The following is a 16,967-nucleotide window of genomic DNA, read 5'->3' as shown; positions in this document are numbered from 1 at the left end:
GTGACGGCAGCAAGACATCACCAGAAGAAGGCACCCTGGCTAACAGCTAATCCCTGGGACAGCCAGCAGGAGGTGCTAGTGTTGTGAGTCAAACCCCATCACACACCCTTTTTAGGCTCCCGGCTCCTCAGGTATAACCTCTCCTGGGCAGAGACCCACATCCCCTGATTGGGATTTTTTGAGTCTGCTCAGTTCCCTGCCTACACTGTGATATCTCCAGCAAGCCAGAGTGTGTAAATAGGCTGGTGTCTGTGGTTTGCTTTCCCTCTGAAGGCTCTGAACAGCTGTAATTGCCAGCAGTCACAAGTTACTACACGTATTTATTCTTAAAGTGAAAGCATCAGAGAGAAAACATTAAAACAATAAAAGAACCTACACACATGCTAAAAAGCTTACCAGAGGTCATCCCAATTCCAACCTTGGTCTCTGGTAGTTTTATGTCCTCCAAAACCCACAGCTGGGCTTTTCCTGTGGTTATGAGTTCATAACTATCTCAGATTCAGAACCAGAACCAACATGAATAATGCAGTCTTTACTTTCTACAGCTTGGGCCTGTGATCTTGGCTTCATGTAATAGGTGACAAGCAGACAAAGGTCCACTCCTCAGGGCTTAGCTTGAAAAGGTGATTTTCTTGAATATTTCACAGGAAATCCACTTCACATGTATTGTCCCAAAAGTCCATTCTTGTCTGGCACATTGTTCAACATAATCATTTGATCACCCAGGCCTTCCATCACATTTCCCTCCTACAGAAGTTACACACAATCCTGGCCCACAATAACCCATACACTTTGCATTAAGTACAAAGAACCCCAAAGATACTTAAATTTAATTCAATAGGATTTCAAAGATATTGCAAGAAACTGCCATATCTGTTATAATTGGTTTCACCAGCAGAATGTTACAAACAATACTTAGCACCAATAAACCTTTAAAAGCTTTAACTCAGAACTAAAATAGTTCTGGCATATACTTGTGGCATTTAAACAGTACAGGATGGTGTGATCTAAAAGTTTTATTGGTCTGGGATAACTTACATAAACCACTAGTGACTTCACCACTTGTGAGTAACGTGGCTCTCCCAGACACACGTCAAAAACCTTTGTAACACTCACCCATGTATTCTCTCTATCTTCCGCACATGCACCTAGCAGTCTAGTTAATGGCAGCACAAAGTTATTTGGGGATCAGAGTGGAGGCTGTGGGAGATGAGTTTCTAGACTATACAGAGTTTCTTACCTTGTTTGGAAATGGAAACTTGCTCTGTTCCACTTTTCCAGGTGTGTGAATAGCTGAGAGTGGTGGAGGCCAGGAATGGGTCATCTCCTGGAAAATAATATTGTACAATAAACTATATTTAAAAAGACAATATAATATGAGGCAATGATGATGACATACTAGTAGTAGATTTCTGGATAGTGGCATATATATGGAACTTTCTGCAGATATATTTTCATAATTTCTAGGATACATTTAGTTTATATATAATCTAGTCAATAAACGAGTTACATTATTTATCACAGATTGTTGGGAGCATTTTTTAAAATGAGTGATTTTTTTTTAATGGTTAATGTTTTTTGAGTGCAAGAAGTTTGATTTTCTGACTAACTGCACCCCAAGCTTCAGTCATGCAATGTATTATGTGAATGGCCGAGAACACATACAAGTTGGTGAGAATAAGAGAAACACAAAATGGATTAGTTCCTTACATGTAATAAAAGGAACAGAAATTTCAGTTCATGACCAAGTAATTAAGTATGGAATATGGACTAATCATAACATGGATCCTACTATCAGGGTTTGGATAATAAAGGCTGGAAGCTGAACTTGGTAATAGATTAATAGATTCCAAGGCCAGAAGAGACCATTGTGATCATCTAGTCTGACCTCCTGCATAACACAGGCCATAAAACTTCCCCAAAATAATTCCTACAGTATATCTTTTAGAAATAATATTCAATTTTGATTTAAAAATTGCCAGTGATGGAGAATCCACCATGACCCTTGGTAAATTGTTCCAATGGTGAACTACCCTCACTGTTAAAAATTTTATGTCTTATTTCTAGTCTGAATTTGTCTAGCTTCAACTTCCAGCCATTGGATCATATTATACCTTTTTGCGCTAGACTGAATATATAATATTTGTTTCCCTTGTAGGCACTTGTTGACTGTATTGAAGTCATGCCTTTACTTTCTCTTTGTTAAGCTAAATAGACTCAAGAAGCTCAATCTAACACTATAAGGCATATTTTCTAATCCTTTAATCATTCTCATGGATCTTCTCTGAACCTCTCCTGTGTATCAATGTCTTTCTTGAATTGTTGCACCAGAACTGGGCACTGTATTCCAGCAGTGGTCATAGAAGTGCCAAACACAGAGGTAAAATAACCTCTCTACTCCTACTTGAGATTCCTCTGTTTATGCATCTAAGGATAGTATTGGTCCTTTTGGCCACGACATCGCACTGGGAGCCCATGTTTAGCAGATGATCTACCACTGCCCTGAAAGTGTCTTTCAGAGTCATTGCTTTTCATGAAGAGTCCCCCATCCTGTCAGTGCAGCCTACATTCTTTGTTCTTAGATGAACACATTTACATAGAGCTCTATTAAAACACATTATATCTGCTTGTGCCTCACTTACCAGGTGATCTAGATCACTCTGTATCAGTAACTCTGAAATGTTTGTAACTCTGAACAAAACGTTATGGTTGTTCTTTCAAAAGTTTACAACTGAACATTGACTTAATACAACTTTGAAACTTTACGATGCAGAAGAAATATGCTGCTTTGCCTTTATTTTGTTTTTAGTAGTTTACGTTTAACACAGTACTGTACTGTATTTGTTTTTTTGTTTTTTGGGGGTCGGGGGGTCTCTACTACTGCCTGAATGCATACTTCCAGTTCAAAATGAGGTGTGTGGTTGACCAGTCAGTTCGTAACTCTGGTGTTTGTAACTCTGAGATTCTGCTGTACCTGCAATTACCATTTTACTTCAGTGGGAATTGAATATGCTCATAGTCTCCTGCTGTTCAGTGCCCTATCAGTCCCTTAAACAAGGAGTTCTCCGCTCAGCTTTTTGTCCTCTCCCTGCATTTACCGAATTAGTTATTTGGTTTTAGCAAGGAGATATGTTTACCTTCTCTTGGCTGCATTCAGTATTTTAAGAGCAACTTCAAGGTAAGCAATTCCTTCATAGTCTAAGCCTGAGCAACTTAGCCTTCAAAGGGTAGTTCAAGGCTGCTCTTTTTGGCAAAAAATAATATTTTCACTTGAAAAAGGAAGTGTGAACAACTTGTGCATTCTTGTTCAACAACAATGGAATAGAGCATTGGGCATTTCATGGCCTACCTTAATAATTCTTTCTCAGAACAAAGTCTCTGAGTGTTCTGCCAATGAAGTAATCTATTTGACTAACCATTCCAAGATGGTTTATGAGTTATAAATGTCACCTTCAAAATGTTCTTGATAAACAGTTTATTTTCTAATAAAAAACTGCATTCTTTTGTGTTATTTGAAGCTAAAAATCTTAAGTGATTTATTATACCTGTGTACACTCTGTGGTGCCTCTAATCAGAGCATCATCTGGTTTGAAGTTTCACTATCAGAATTGCTTTGCTTTTCAGTTCTTTCGGGCAGATTGATCATCTTATGACTCTCTTATCAGATAAGTGCCACCAACAGCAATACATAGTAATTTTTATTATACAGTAAATCCTTTAAACACAGACAACCAATCACTGTATAGTTTGCTATACAGAAGAACTATTTCTTATTGCTATGAGTGCCTGACACAGAGAATAATTTTCAAAACATCAATTAATTACATTTTGAAAAAAAAATTCTTACAGTAATGGTTTATTATTATTATATATTTACAGAATGGAGATTTGTAGTATGTTCTCTAGCCCTATGGCTGTGTGACCTAAACACTAAAATTTTTTCCAGGCTATGCCCTGTTGGGACCACTATCTCATGCTGTTGCATCTCATAATTAAATTACTTACATTTTAAAAGTTGGGGTTTTTTGCTTACCACACCCATTTTCATTTATGAATGAAAGATATGTGTGTTTCCTCCAGTGGATGAAGTCCAGACCCCAAAGAAACCATGGGTTTATCTGTTCAGAGGGAGACAGCTCAAAAATATAGCCAGAATCTAACTATGGCGCCTTATTTGTTTAAGGGAGGAATGTTTTACTTCAGCTCTTGTAATTGTGGAACTGGCATGCAGATAGGAAGCACTGCTGGTAACTTTACCCTAAATATACGACATTTCTAGAGATATGCTTCTCCGCCCTTAAGATTTCCGTTTGTCTAAGAGCCAGGTCCCCTGGGTTATATAATTGCTGAATTCTCAGTCTCACCTTGACAGAAACATTTTCTAAGAAGTCTGCTATTCGGTGTACAGAAACCAATCTGTTACAGCAAGATATCTTTGTCCTCCCACCTTGCCTTCTTAGATCTGGCAATGAAACCTCTATCCATAGAAAGCATAAGAGTGCTGATTAAAAGTGAGGATGACCTTTTCTGACATGTTAAAATCTTTCATATTTTTTTCCAGGATTATTTCTCATCCACATTTAGACAAAAAATGGTTTTAATGGTCTTTTTCTACTAGTTACTCTACTACTCACTTTGTGCTTTGGTGTATAATTTTAATTTGATGTAACCCATTGTAACAGACTTCATAGGAGCACTGATGTTTACTGGGGTACTCATCTTTATCATATGCCTCCAAATTTGCCGTTACTGAACTGATATTTTAAATTGGGATTACATGATATATTTTTTGTCTAAATTTGAATGTCAAATTATGGGAAATTAAAAATAATTAATAAAATATAAGTACAAAACTGTTATGAAAAATCAATCCTCTGTATCATAAGCACTATGCCACGAAGTAGTAACACATTCTGAAAGCTGATGGCTCAGAAATGGCTAAAGGAAATTTTGTAAAACCAAAACTTTATGCAATATGCACAGTCTCCTTAATACTGTTGGAGAACACCAAGCAATAAATCTTGAAAACAGGAATAAATATTTAGGTGTACTACAACATTTCAAATGTTGCACGGTCGATGTCAAATAAATATAGAAAATAAACTCTTGTGAATTTTGTCACAGTTTATGGCCACTGCACCTGTATGTCCCTGTCGTTGGGGTCCACAAGGCATTCACTCTAGACTCCCAGCTCCTCAGCTGTCACCTCTCTTGGGTGGAGATGTGTGTCTCTCTCCCTCCTAATCAGGGTTTTTCCAGACTGCACAGCTCCCTACCTACACGGTCAGTTTCTCAGCAAGTCAGACTGCCTGAGCAGGCTTCCTTCACTTTCTCCTCAGAGGCTATAAACAGTGTAATTGCCCATAGTTAAGTTACCACACAACTGTTTCTAAGCAAGCACATTTATTCTTAAGGTGAAAGCACAATAGAAAAAACATATTAAAGGAACAGAAGAACCTACATGTATGTTAGTAAAGTTACCAGAGATCACCCATCAGTGTTATGGGGCCTCAGGATGCCAAAGTCCTTCCAACCTTTGGGGCACCCCTAAGAGAGAAGGTCCTGTCCATTTGCTGGAGCAGAAAGAAGGCCCTAATTCAGTTTAAATTCAGGCTATTTATCCAAAAGTTCTTTCTTTGTCCGTTGGGCTCTGGAGAATTGAGTCTGAACTAATATATGAGAGCCTCCCCAGGTGCTGGTACCGCTCTGGAAGTATACTCAACCTGAATTTGCCTGCCTCCAGCCCCCACTCTTAATTCCTGGAGGGGCTGTGGTTACCCTCCCTCATAGGATTACATTCAATCCTTGGCCCACAGGGACACCAACTTAATACGGTACGATCTCTTGAAGAGATTGCAGAAAATTGCCAGATCTGTCAGCAGTCTGGGACAAGTCTCATGATATTTGGTGTATTTGATAAAACAGCTTCTGTAGTAAAGTTAATATGTGAGAATATCACTTTCCTTTAAAAAGAAAAATGAAAGTTTCTAGCCCTGAAAACATGAACCCCCAAAGGCTCAAAAACCAGAAGGCAAATAAAAAGAACCCAACATTTATTTTAAAAAAATTTCAAGTTTATAAGGCGAATCTTATTTTGGGGGAGTGGGAGGACACTTTACTCATGATTTTGAATGCCTGAGGTTGAATGTATAGATATACATAATATGCAGGCCTGAAAGCAATATTTCAAATTTACTGTTTTGAACTGTTAATAAATAATATGTAATTCAGGTGCTATAATATTTAAAGTGCTGTTAAGTGTACTTGTTGCTGTGGAAGACTGTCCACAGAAGGTAGGACAAGAAGTTATCTTAATCTACAGAACAGTAGATTTAGGTTAGATATTAGGAAAGACTTTCCAGTTAGAGGTTTCAGAGTAGCAGCCGTGTTAGTCACCGCCCACTGTTCCTCAGACTTCCTGTTAACTGCTGGAAATGGCCCACCTTGATTATCACTACAAAAGGTCCCACCCCACCCCCCCGCTGGTAATAGCTCATCTTAAGTGATCACTCTCCTTACAATGTGTATAACAACACCCATTTTTTCATGTTCTCTGTGTATATAAATCGCCTCACTGTATTTTCCACTGAATGCATCCGATGAAGTGAGCTGTAGCTCACGAAAGCTTCTGCTCAAATAAATTGATTGGTCTCTCAGGTGCCACTAGTACTCCTTTTATTTTTCCAGTAGAAGAATAGTTAATCACTGGAACAGGCTTCCAAGGAAGGTTGTAGAATATCTGTCACTGAAGGTTTTTAGGAACAGGTTAAAACGAACACCTGTCAGTGATGGTCTAGGTATACTTGATCTTGTCTCAGTGCAGGAAGCTGGATTAGAGGACCTCTCATGATCCCTTCTGCCCTACATGTTTATCATTCTAAGATTTCATATAATTTCTAAATTAGAGAAAAAAAACACCGTAACTCTTACATTTTATATTGAATAATTATTCAGGTACATAATGCACTGGATTACCAGAGAATGGTCTAATTTGAAAGAAATGCAAGATTTCTCCCCCAACATTAGACCACTTTAATGATTTATGTCTTAAAAAAAATAATTACCAAAAAGAAATCACAAAACCAAGACACCATTTGGGGCTTGGAAGTTGAAAAACAATCTGTCCAAAAGGCTGAATTCTGATTTCTAAATTAGAATTAAATTAATCCCTTCAAATCATGGGACTGTTGAAAAAAAAAGCCTCTGAGCTGTCCAATTTGTTTGAAATGGTGACAATTAGGGCTCTCAAATGATTAAAAAAATTTCTTGCGATTCATCGCACAGTTAAACAATAATAAAAAACCATTTATTTAAATATTTTTGGGTGTTTTCTACATTTTCAAATATTTTTATTTCAATTACAACACAGAATACAAAGTGTACAATGCTCACTTTATATTTATTTTTATTACAAACATTTGCACTGCAAAAAACAAAAGAAATAGTATTTTTCCATTCACCTAATACAAGTACTGTAGTGCAATCTCTTTATCATGAAAGTTGAACTGATGTAAGCAGTGTCAGGATGAGCTCCACCCTGACATCTGGTGGTGAGGTGTGGCAAGTTGTGGAAAAGAACTTCAGGGGCTGATCTCATTTGCATAGGCACACCCACCCCGCCTACAATGAGGCCATAGCTGCCCAAATGGTCACTTTGGCTGCTGTGGGATCCCCAGTGTCTCTGTTATTGGGGCAGGAAGAATAAATTGTTATTACCCTGATTATGGGAACTGTGCTTGGAACTGTACTTGGCCTTTTGTTATGATGGAGGGACTCACAATCAACTAAGTAGCACTCGTTAGGCAAGGGTCATGGGTTCCAAAACTCTGTGAATTGAGAGAGGCTGGGGACAAGTATTAATACTTGGTGGCATGGGCCCCTTGGTGAGGGCCTTACATGCTAATTGCATTTCCTCCTCTCTCCACTGTGGAATATCAGAGCTAATTTTGATTCCATTAGGAGTCTAGTTACAGGCTGCTGAGCTCACTTTGGGCTAATGGTGCACCAGAACTGAGGCTCCCCTACTACAAGCTGAATTCAACAAAGAGCTGAACTGACTAAGAGCTGAAATCACTGAGTGTTGTGTTAAGTAGTGGGGGAGCCTGAAGATATATTGGGGAGCAGTTTGCGGGACAGCTGGAGTGCCTTGGGGACAGGCTGGTGGAGCAGTTCGTGGGACGGTGGGAGCTGCTTGTGGGGAGCCGAGCTGAGCGAAGCAGTTCGTGGGGCGGCTGGCGGAGCAGAGCGAAGGCCTATGGAGCTGTGGGGCGGTCAGCTTCAAATCATGTAAGGTGCCCCTTACCTCTCTCTTCCCCCCCCCCCATCTCCACCCAGGTTGGGAGGTAAAGCTCTGCAGATAAACTTTCAAACTCTGGGGCTGCCCTGACCAGGGACAGAGACTTTTGCGTCACTGGACTTTTGGGACTTTGGGCGATTTGGGGTTGCTGGACTCAAGAACCAAAAAGAAAGGGCATGCCCCAATTTGCTTGGGGTGGGTTTTTTTTGCTCATGGGTTGTGTTATGAATCCTGTTGGTGGTGTTTGCCCAACATAACGCCACATTGTTTCTCTCTGTTATTAAAAGGCTTTTTGCTACACTCAGACTATGTGCTTGCGAGAGGGGAAGTATTGCCTCTTAGAGGCGCCCAGCGGGGGTGGTATATATTTGTCCCAGGTCACTGGGTGGGGGCTCGAGCCGGTTTGCATTGTATTATTGGAATGGATCCCCTAGATATTGAACCCGGCCCTTGTTGCTGCCAACTCTGATGGGCAGAAGGGTTACACTTACAAATGTAGAATTATGTACAAAAAATAACTGCATTCACAAATAAAACAACGTAAAACTTTAGCGCCTAGAAAGTCCACTCAGTTCTACTTCTTGTACAGCCAATCACTCAGACAAACAAGTTTGTTTACATTTGCAGGAGATAATGGTGCCCACTTCTTGTTTATAATGTCATCTGAAAGTGAGAACAGGCATTCATATGGCACTATTATAGCCGGCGTCGCAAGATATTTACATGCCAGATATGCTAAAGATTCATATGTCCCTTCATGCTTCAATCACCATTCCAGAGGACATGCTGATGATGGGTTCTGCTCGATAACAATCCAAAGCAGTGGGGACCGACACATGTTTATTTTCATTATCTGAGTCAGATGGTTGATTTTCCTTTTTGGTGGTTTGGGTTTTGTAGTTTCCGCATCAGAGTGTTGTGTTTTTAAGACTTCTGAAAGCATGCTCCACACTTCGTCCCTCATATTTTGGAAGGCACTTCAGATTCTTAAACCTTGGTTCAAGTGCTGTAGCTATCTTTAGAAGTTTCACATTGGTACCTTCTTTGCATTTTGTCAAATCTGCAGTGAAAGTATTCTTAAAATGAACAACATATGCTGGGTCATCATCTGAGACTGCTATAACATGAAATATATGGCAGAATGTGGGTAAAACAGCAGGAAACATACAATTCTCCCCCAAGGAGTTCAGTCATAAATTTAATTAATGCATTTTTTTTAATGAGCATCACCAGCATGGAAGCATGTCCTCTGGAATGGTGTCCGAAGCATGAAGAGGCAAACAAATGTTTAGCATATCTGGCATGTAAATACCTTGCAATGCCAGCTACAAAACTGCCATGCAAATGCCTGTTCTCACTTTCAGGTTACATTGTAAATAAGACGGGGGCAGCATTATCTCCCATAAATGTAAACAAAAACATTTCTCTTAGCTATTGGCTGAACAAGAAGTAGGACTGAGTGGACTTTTAGGCTCTAACGTTCTACATTGTTTTATTTTTGAAGGCAGTTTTTTTGGTACATAATTCTACATTTGTAAGTTACACTTTCACAATAAAGAGATTGCACTACAGTACTTATATAAGGTGAACTGAAAAATACTATTTCTTTTATCGTTTTTACAGTGCAAATATTTGTAATAAAATAATATAAAGTGAGCAGTGTATACTTTGTATTCTGTGTTGCAACTGAAATCGATATATTTGAAAATGTAGAAAAACATTCAAAACTATTTAATAAATTTCAATTGGTATTCTATTGTTTAACAGTGCGATTAAAATTGCAATTAATCGCGATTAATTTTTTTGAGTTAATTGCATAACTGCAATTAATCGTCAGCCCTAGTGACAATGTTAAAATTCCTCCCCTAGTGGGGAATATGCCACTGACAGATCATTTAGGTGATACTGGGTGTTGTAATATTATGCATTGATTTTACATTGGCTCAAATTCATTCACTGGTGCACACTGACATATTTATGGACTAAGACACACTGTATTATTTTGCGTGCACACACACACACGTATTATATTATAACTATTTTCCTTTCCACCTATGTGAATCAGATTTCAGTAGTTAAATGCAAATGTTCAGTTTTGCAGACAGAAGCAGGTAATCTTGCATAATATGCAAACTCAGCTTTTACTCAGATTGAAGAAGAAACATTCAGATGAAAAATCCACAATGTATACCCTAAGTGTAAAATTAGTTTCAGAAACACCAATTAAGTAAGAAGACATTTTTTGTGGATTAATGACTGGTTTGCAGTGGTTCGTTTTGGACTTTTAAGCCTAACTTGTAATTAATTTTCAGGAAGAGTACTGTGCAGTGGTAAATAATAGTAATGGTTCCAGACTGAAGGCAATGCTGTCTATTTAGTGCTATCCATCTCTCTGTATGGCATTTGAAATCAGTAATGTTTATCTAGGTGAAAATGTTCAGGAAACTTGCAATTTAATAAAAAGCAGTGAATTCAAGTCTCCATTGGACTTGGGTTTAACGTCTCCTGTTTACTTCTGTATTCGTTTTTTCCCATAGTCAAAAATGAGCATTGGGCCAGTGGTTACCTATCAAACTCCACCTTCTCACTGAAAGTTCAAGAAGAGGTTGGGAGAATGTGTTAAAAGGTCCTGATGCCAATGGCATAAAAAAGGTAAAGGGAAATTCATGGGACAGGGAATAATCAAAGATAAAGAGAAATTCATGAAGGATAGAAGAGAGGAGGCCAAGGCCTATTAAGAGTCAAGAGAAGAAACATAGAATCATAGACAGTAGAGATGGAAGAGACCTATAGGATAATCCAGTCCAGGAGTTCTCAGATTTTCAATAGTAAATGAAACATAGGACTTGTCATACTGGATCACAACTGAGATCCATCTCATTCCCTATCCAGTTTCCAACAGTGAGTAGCACCAGCTGCTTCAGAGGAAGGTGTAAGAACCCTACAGTAGGCAAATATGGAGTAATCTACCCCCCACATTAGGTCTCATCCTAATAGCTAATCATTAGAGATTGGCTTAAGCCCTGAAAGATTATATTTAATATCCCTTCCAAAAATTTGTTATCATTCATTATGTCAGCTCTGGATATCGTTGTTATAATACGCACGTCCAATCTTTTTGAATTGTGTTAAGTCTTGGCTTCACTGACTTCCAATGGCAATGAGCACTGCAGTTTAAATGACGTTATGTCGAAAGTAGTTTTTATCGGTTTTGAATTTCCCAGGTTTTTATTTCATCAAATGTCTCCTCGCTTTTGTGTTATGAAACAGGGAGCACAGAAGTTCCCAATTTACCGTCTCTATATCATTCATCAAATTTTTCAGATGTGGTGACCAGTGCTGTACACAATATTCTGATGAGCCCGGGCAATTGATGTATATAAAGGCATTACAATACTCTATATTATTCACCATCCCATTCTTTGTGCAATCTAACATTTTGTTTGCTTTTTACACTACAGCTGCACATTGAGCAGAGTTATTTATTGTGTGCTCTACAGTGATGCCCTGGTCCCTTTCTTGAGTTGATGAAGTTGATTTAGAACCCTGTAATATGTTATGAATAGCTTAAATTTTGATAAATGTGCATTTAACACCTAGTTTATCCAGGTCTCTCTGAAGTTCTTCACAGTCCTGTCTCATCCTCTGAAGCCAAAATAACTGTGTCATTTTTGCAAATTTTGCCATCTCCTCACATAAGTCCTCTTTCCAGATCAGTAAACAACATGGGACCTAGTTAAATAACATGGGATCTACCACAGGACCTTTAGCACTTCTTTTCCATTATGAAAATGGGTAATTTAATCTTTTTCTTTGCTTTGCCTCCTACCCTGTTCTTAGAGTAACAGCCGTGCTAGTTGTATTTGCAAAAAGAAAAGGAGTACTTGTGGCACCTTAGAGACTAACCAATTTATTTGAGCATAAGCTTTCTTGGGTAAAAACCTCACTTCTTCAGATGCATGGAGTGAAAATTACAGATAACAGGCATAGATACACTGGCACATGAAGAGAAGGGAGTTGCCTTACAAGTAGAGGACTAGTGAAGTGGGCTGTAGCCCATGAAAGCTCATGCTCAAATAAATCTGTTAGTCTCCAAGGTGCCACAAGTACTCCTGTTCTTTTAGTGGTAAAGGAATGGAAGCAAGAATCAGAATGTCTAAAGTCTGCCACTGAGTCGCTGTATGACTGTGGACAAGTCTCTCAAATAAGTGGCGCCTCAGTTTCCCCATCACCAAAATGGTGGTTGATTAGAGCTGGATGGGAATTTTTTTTCCAGATTTCAATTTTCCCCCTATTCTGTATCATGCGTTGTTCTAAGTCAGCCATAAAAATGTTGGCATACTGTGGGGCCATGCGGGTACCCATAGCAGTGCTGCTGATTTGAAGGCATATATTGTCCCCAAATGTAAAATAGTTATGGGTAAGGACAAAGTCACAAAGTTCAGCCACCAGGTTAGCCGTGACATTATCGGGGATAGTGTTCTTGACGGCTTGTAGTCCATCTTTGTGTGGAATGTTGGTGTAGAGTGCTTCTACATCCATAGTGGCCAGGATGGTGTTATCAAGAAGATCACCGATGGATTGTAGTTTCCTACCTACATGCCTCCAGCTTTCACCCTGACCACACCACACGATCCATTGTCTACAGCCAAAGTCTAAGATACAACCGCATTTGTTCCAACCCCTCAGACAGAGACAAACACCTACAAGATCTCTATCAAGCATTCTTACAACTACAATACCCACCTGCGGAAGTGAAGAAACAGATTGATAGAGCCAGAAGAGTTTCCAGAAGTCACCTACTACAGGACAGGCCTAACAAAGGAAATAACAGAACGCCACTAGCCATCACCTTCAGCCCCCAACTAAAACCCCTCCAACGCATTATTAAGGATCTACAACCTATCCTGAAGGATGACTCAACACTCTCACAAATCTTGGGAGACAGGCCAGTCCTTGCCTACAGACAGCCCCCCAACCTGAAGCAAATACTCACCAGCAACCACATACCACACAACAGAACCACTAACCCAGGAACCTATCCTTGCAACAAAGCCTGTTGCCAATTTTGCCCACATATCTATTCAGGGGACACCATTACAGGGCCTAATAACATCAGCCACACTATCAGAGGCTCGTTCACCTGCACATCCACCAATGTGATATATGCCATCATGTGCCAGCAATGCCCCTCTGCCACGTACATTCGTCAAACTGGACAGTCTCTACGTAAAAGAATAAATGGACACAAATCAGATGTCAAGAATTGTAACATTCATAAACCAGTCGGCGAACACTTCAATCTCTCTGGTCATGCGATTACAGACATGAAAGTTGCGATATTACAACAAAAAAACTTCAAATTCAGACTCCAGCGAGAGACTGTTGAATTGGAATTCATTTGCAAATTGGATACAATTAACTTAGGCTTGAATAGAGACTGGGAGTGGCTAAGTCATTATGCAAGGTAAGCTATTTCCCCTTGTTTTTTCCTACCCCCCCCCCCCCCGACTTTCTTGTTAAACCCTGGATTTGTGCTGGAAATGGCCCACCTTGATTATCATACAAATTGTAAGGAGAGTGGTCACTTTAGATAAGCTATTACCAGCAGGAGAGTGGGGTGGGGGGAGGTATTTTTTCATGATTTGTGTGTATAAAAAGATCTTCTACACTTTCCACAGTATGCACCCGATGAAGTGAGCTATAGCTCATGAAAGCTTATGCTCAAATGGATTGGTTGGTCTCTGAGGTGCCACAAGTACTCCTTTTCTTTTTGCGAATACAGACTAACACGGCTGTTACTCTGAAAAAAGTTTCAAGGTTGTTTGCTGGATCAGAGCCTAAATTGGGAGCTGTTTAATATTCCAAATTTAGGGGAATGGGGCTGAAATGTCAGCCACAGATTTTATGAAATAAAGTGAGCTGGTGGGCCTGCAACTGCTGCAAAAATGCCTACGAAGCTTCTGGGTACAGGAGATGGACTGAGGGGACCAAAAAAACCAAAACGAGTTTTATTTGGGAAAAAATAAATACATTCAACATATTAAGTAGAAGATATTAATGTATTATTTTTAAAATAATTTATCTATCATTTTCATAGTGGAAGGGTATGATGCATAAAACGTCACACAATTGATTTTTGTTGGTTTATTGTGTTTTTGGCTGTTTTAAGATGAACTAATAGCCCACACACTAATAGTCTCCAATCTTTTCATTAATAAGCTATGGGCATACTTCCCCTGAAAGCACTGGACTTTTGAACTTGTGCGCCAGAACATACCATGGCGTGTACCAATAGTCTTCTAATACACCCCTGGGAGCGGGTTATTGTTATTATCAAACTGTGCTGTGAGTGAGATTGCAGTAATAATATAAGGCACATAGATAGCACTTCTGTGAAAAAAATTGCATAATGCTTTAAAAAACTGGATGTGTGTCATTATTGGAGGTGGTCAGGAATTAATCAGTGAAACATTTTTTGGGGGTTGGAATTCTGGGGTTGGAAAATTGACAGTTTGAGGGAACGTATCTGTGTTGATTAAACTTTCACTGGGAAGCGTTCTCAGGTATAGGATAATTTCTGCTCCAAACAAGAGAAAGATAGGGAGGAAACAAAAAACAAAGGGTGAGTTCTCTGTACTGCAATAGCCTAGTGGTTCAGCTACTCACCCAGGATGTGGGAAACCCAGGTTTCTGTCCTTGGTCTGCCTGATTCAGAGAAGGGACTCCCACATCCCAGGGGAGTGCCCTAATAAACAGGCTTTTGGCTATTTTGGGGAGAGCTCTCCCCCTCTATTTTTTCATCATGATACAGAATAGGGGGAAAAATTGAAATCTGGAAAAAAAATTCCCATCCAGCTCTAATCAACCACCATTTTGGTGATGGGGAAACTGAGGCGCCACTTATTTGAGAGACTTGCCCACAGTCATACAGCGACTCAGTGGCAGACTTTAGATATTCTGATTCTTGCTTCCATTCCTTAACCACCAGACTAACTACCACTAAAAGAACAGGAGTACTTGTGGCACCTTGGAGACTAGCAGATTTATTTGAGCATGAGCTTTCGTGGGCTACAGCCCACTTCACTAGTTCTCTACTTGTAAGGCAACTCCCTTCTCTTCATGTGCCAGTGTATCTATGCCTGTTATCTGTAATTTTTACTCCATACATCTGAAGAAGTGAGGTTTTTACCCACAAAAGCTTATGCTCAAATAAATTGGTTAGTCTCTAAGGTGCCACGAGTACTCCTTTTCTTTTTACCCTGTTCTTGATTCATGACAATACTTTGTCTCACCCCTCAATTATTTAACTTCTTCAGCAGTCTCTTGTGTGGGACCTTTGGAAAGTCTATTTAAATTATGTCAGCCAGTTCTCCTTTATCCACTATTTTATGACATGTTCAAAGAATTCTAAGAGATTAGTGCACATAATTTTCCTTTGCAGAAACTATGCTGGCCAGAGCATAGATCACCTTGCCCCCGTTACATGATTGCACTGACCATTTCCCTTTCCAGTCACAACTACATAACTTCCCTGTGGAAACTATGGTAATTGTTATATAGAGAAACATTAGAGAGGTATTTGATGCATTTGAGCTGACTTTTTAATGCAATCTATCAGCTAGAAATGGGTAGAGAAGCCATCATCAGGTGACCAGCAAGCTCTCCATGAATCACTAGCAAGTACTTCACAGATCAAAGTTTGAGAAACTCTGATCCAGTCCATGTCCTTGTCATTATAAAACTGTTCTCTACAGAAGGGGCCAGACTCTAAGCTGGTGTCAGATGGCCTAGATCTGTTAATTTCAGTGGAGCTACACTGATTGACACCAGCTGAAGAGCTGACTATGCTTTCAATACTTTAACGCTAGTTTCAAACATCCAAAGTAACTAGGCCGACACCATTTCTCCTGGGGGAATATTTCAAAGCCTAAAGCATTTCTCTCTCAGAATGTTTGGTCTGATAATCAGACTAAATTTTCTTTGTATTAATTTTATTCCATTAATCCCAGTTACTTCCCCAGTGTATTACATTAAACAATTCCACCCATGTCTTGATCTTTATACCCTTCAAATATCTACATATGGTTTTGTTCCCACCCCCGAAGTTGTCACTTAGCCAAGCTGTACATACCTACAAACTTTATTCCTTCCTTGCTTGTCACCTCCTCTAATTCCCCAATAATTTTTTGTTGCTTTTCTCTGAGCACCCTCAGATTTGTCATATTATTGGTAATGTGGTTCCCCAAACTGAATGAAATATTCTGGGGGTGGTTGGATCATAGCTATATAGGACTTGGTACCTCGTGGCACTGTGTGCACCCGATAGGGTTTCCAACTTTAGTTGGCTGAATTCCTGGAGATTTCATCACATGACATAATCATTAACTAAAGATTAATCTTTAATTCCTGGAGACTCCAGGACAATCCTGGAAGGCTGGCAACACTAGGACCAGAGTAAGCAAGATGCTGGGCACCCTCCACTCACACTACAGTCAGTGGCATTGGAAGGCACTTAGTATCTTACGGGATCAATCCCATGAAGGCCTGTTTTACGCAAGGTCTTATAAAGCATATTCCTTCTTCTGGAGGAATCGCACCTGGAGCTGCAGCTAGCCAGAGATGTCAAGAGTAACAAGAAGGGTTTCTTCAGGTATGTTGGCAACAAGAA

General features: G+C 39.5%; 1 protein-coding gene across 5 annotated transcripts in view; it reads right to left on the bottom strand.

Annotated features, from left to right (window-relative positions):
- The window catches only part of AFF3 (ALF transcription elongation factor 3), a 469,443-nt gene that overhangs the window by 194,952 nt on the left and 257,524 nt on the right, over nucleotides 1–16,967 (bottom strand). For all 5 annotated transcript variants that reach the window (XM_073352102.1, XM_073352119.1, XM_073352110.1 and 2 more), the window contains one exon: nucleotides 1,241–1,327. In XM_073352102.1, coding sequence (XP_073208203.1) covers nucleotides 1,241–1,327 — 87 coding nt within the window. The remainder of the gene's footprint in view (nucleotides 1–1,240; nucleotides 1,328–16,967) is intronic.

Source organism: Lepidochelys kempii, chromosome 1, assembly GCF_965140265.1.
Source record: "Lepidochelys kempii isolate rLepKem1 chromosome 1, rLepKem1.hap2, whole genome shotgun sequence".
Taxonomy (NCBI): Eukaryota; Metazoa; Chordata; order Testudines; family Cheloniidae; genus Lepidochelys; species Lepidochelys kempii.
The sequence above is the reverse complement of the archived record's forward strand: the minus strand, read 5'-3'. Positions and strand labels throughout refer to the sequence as shown.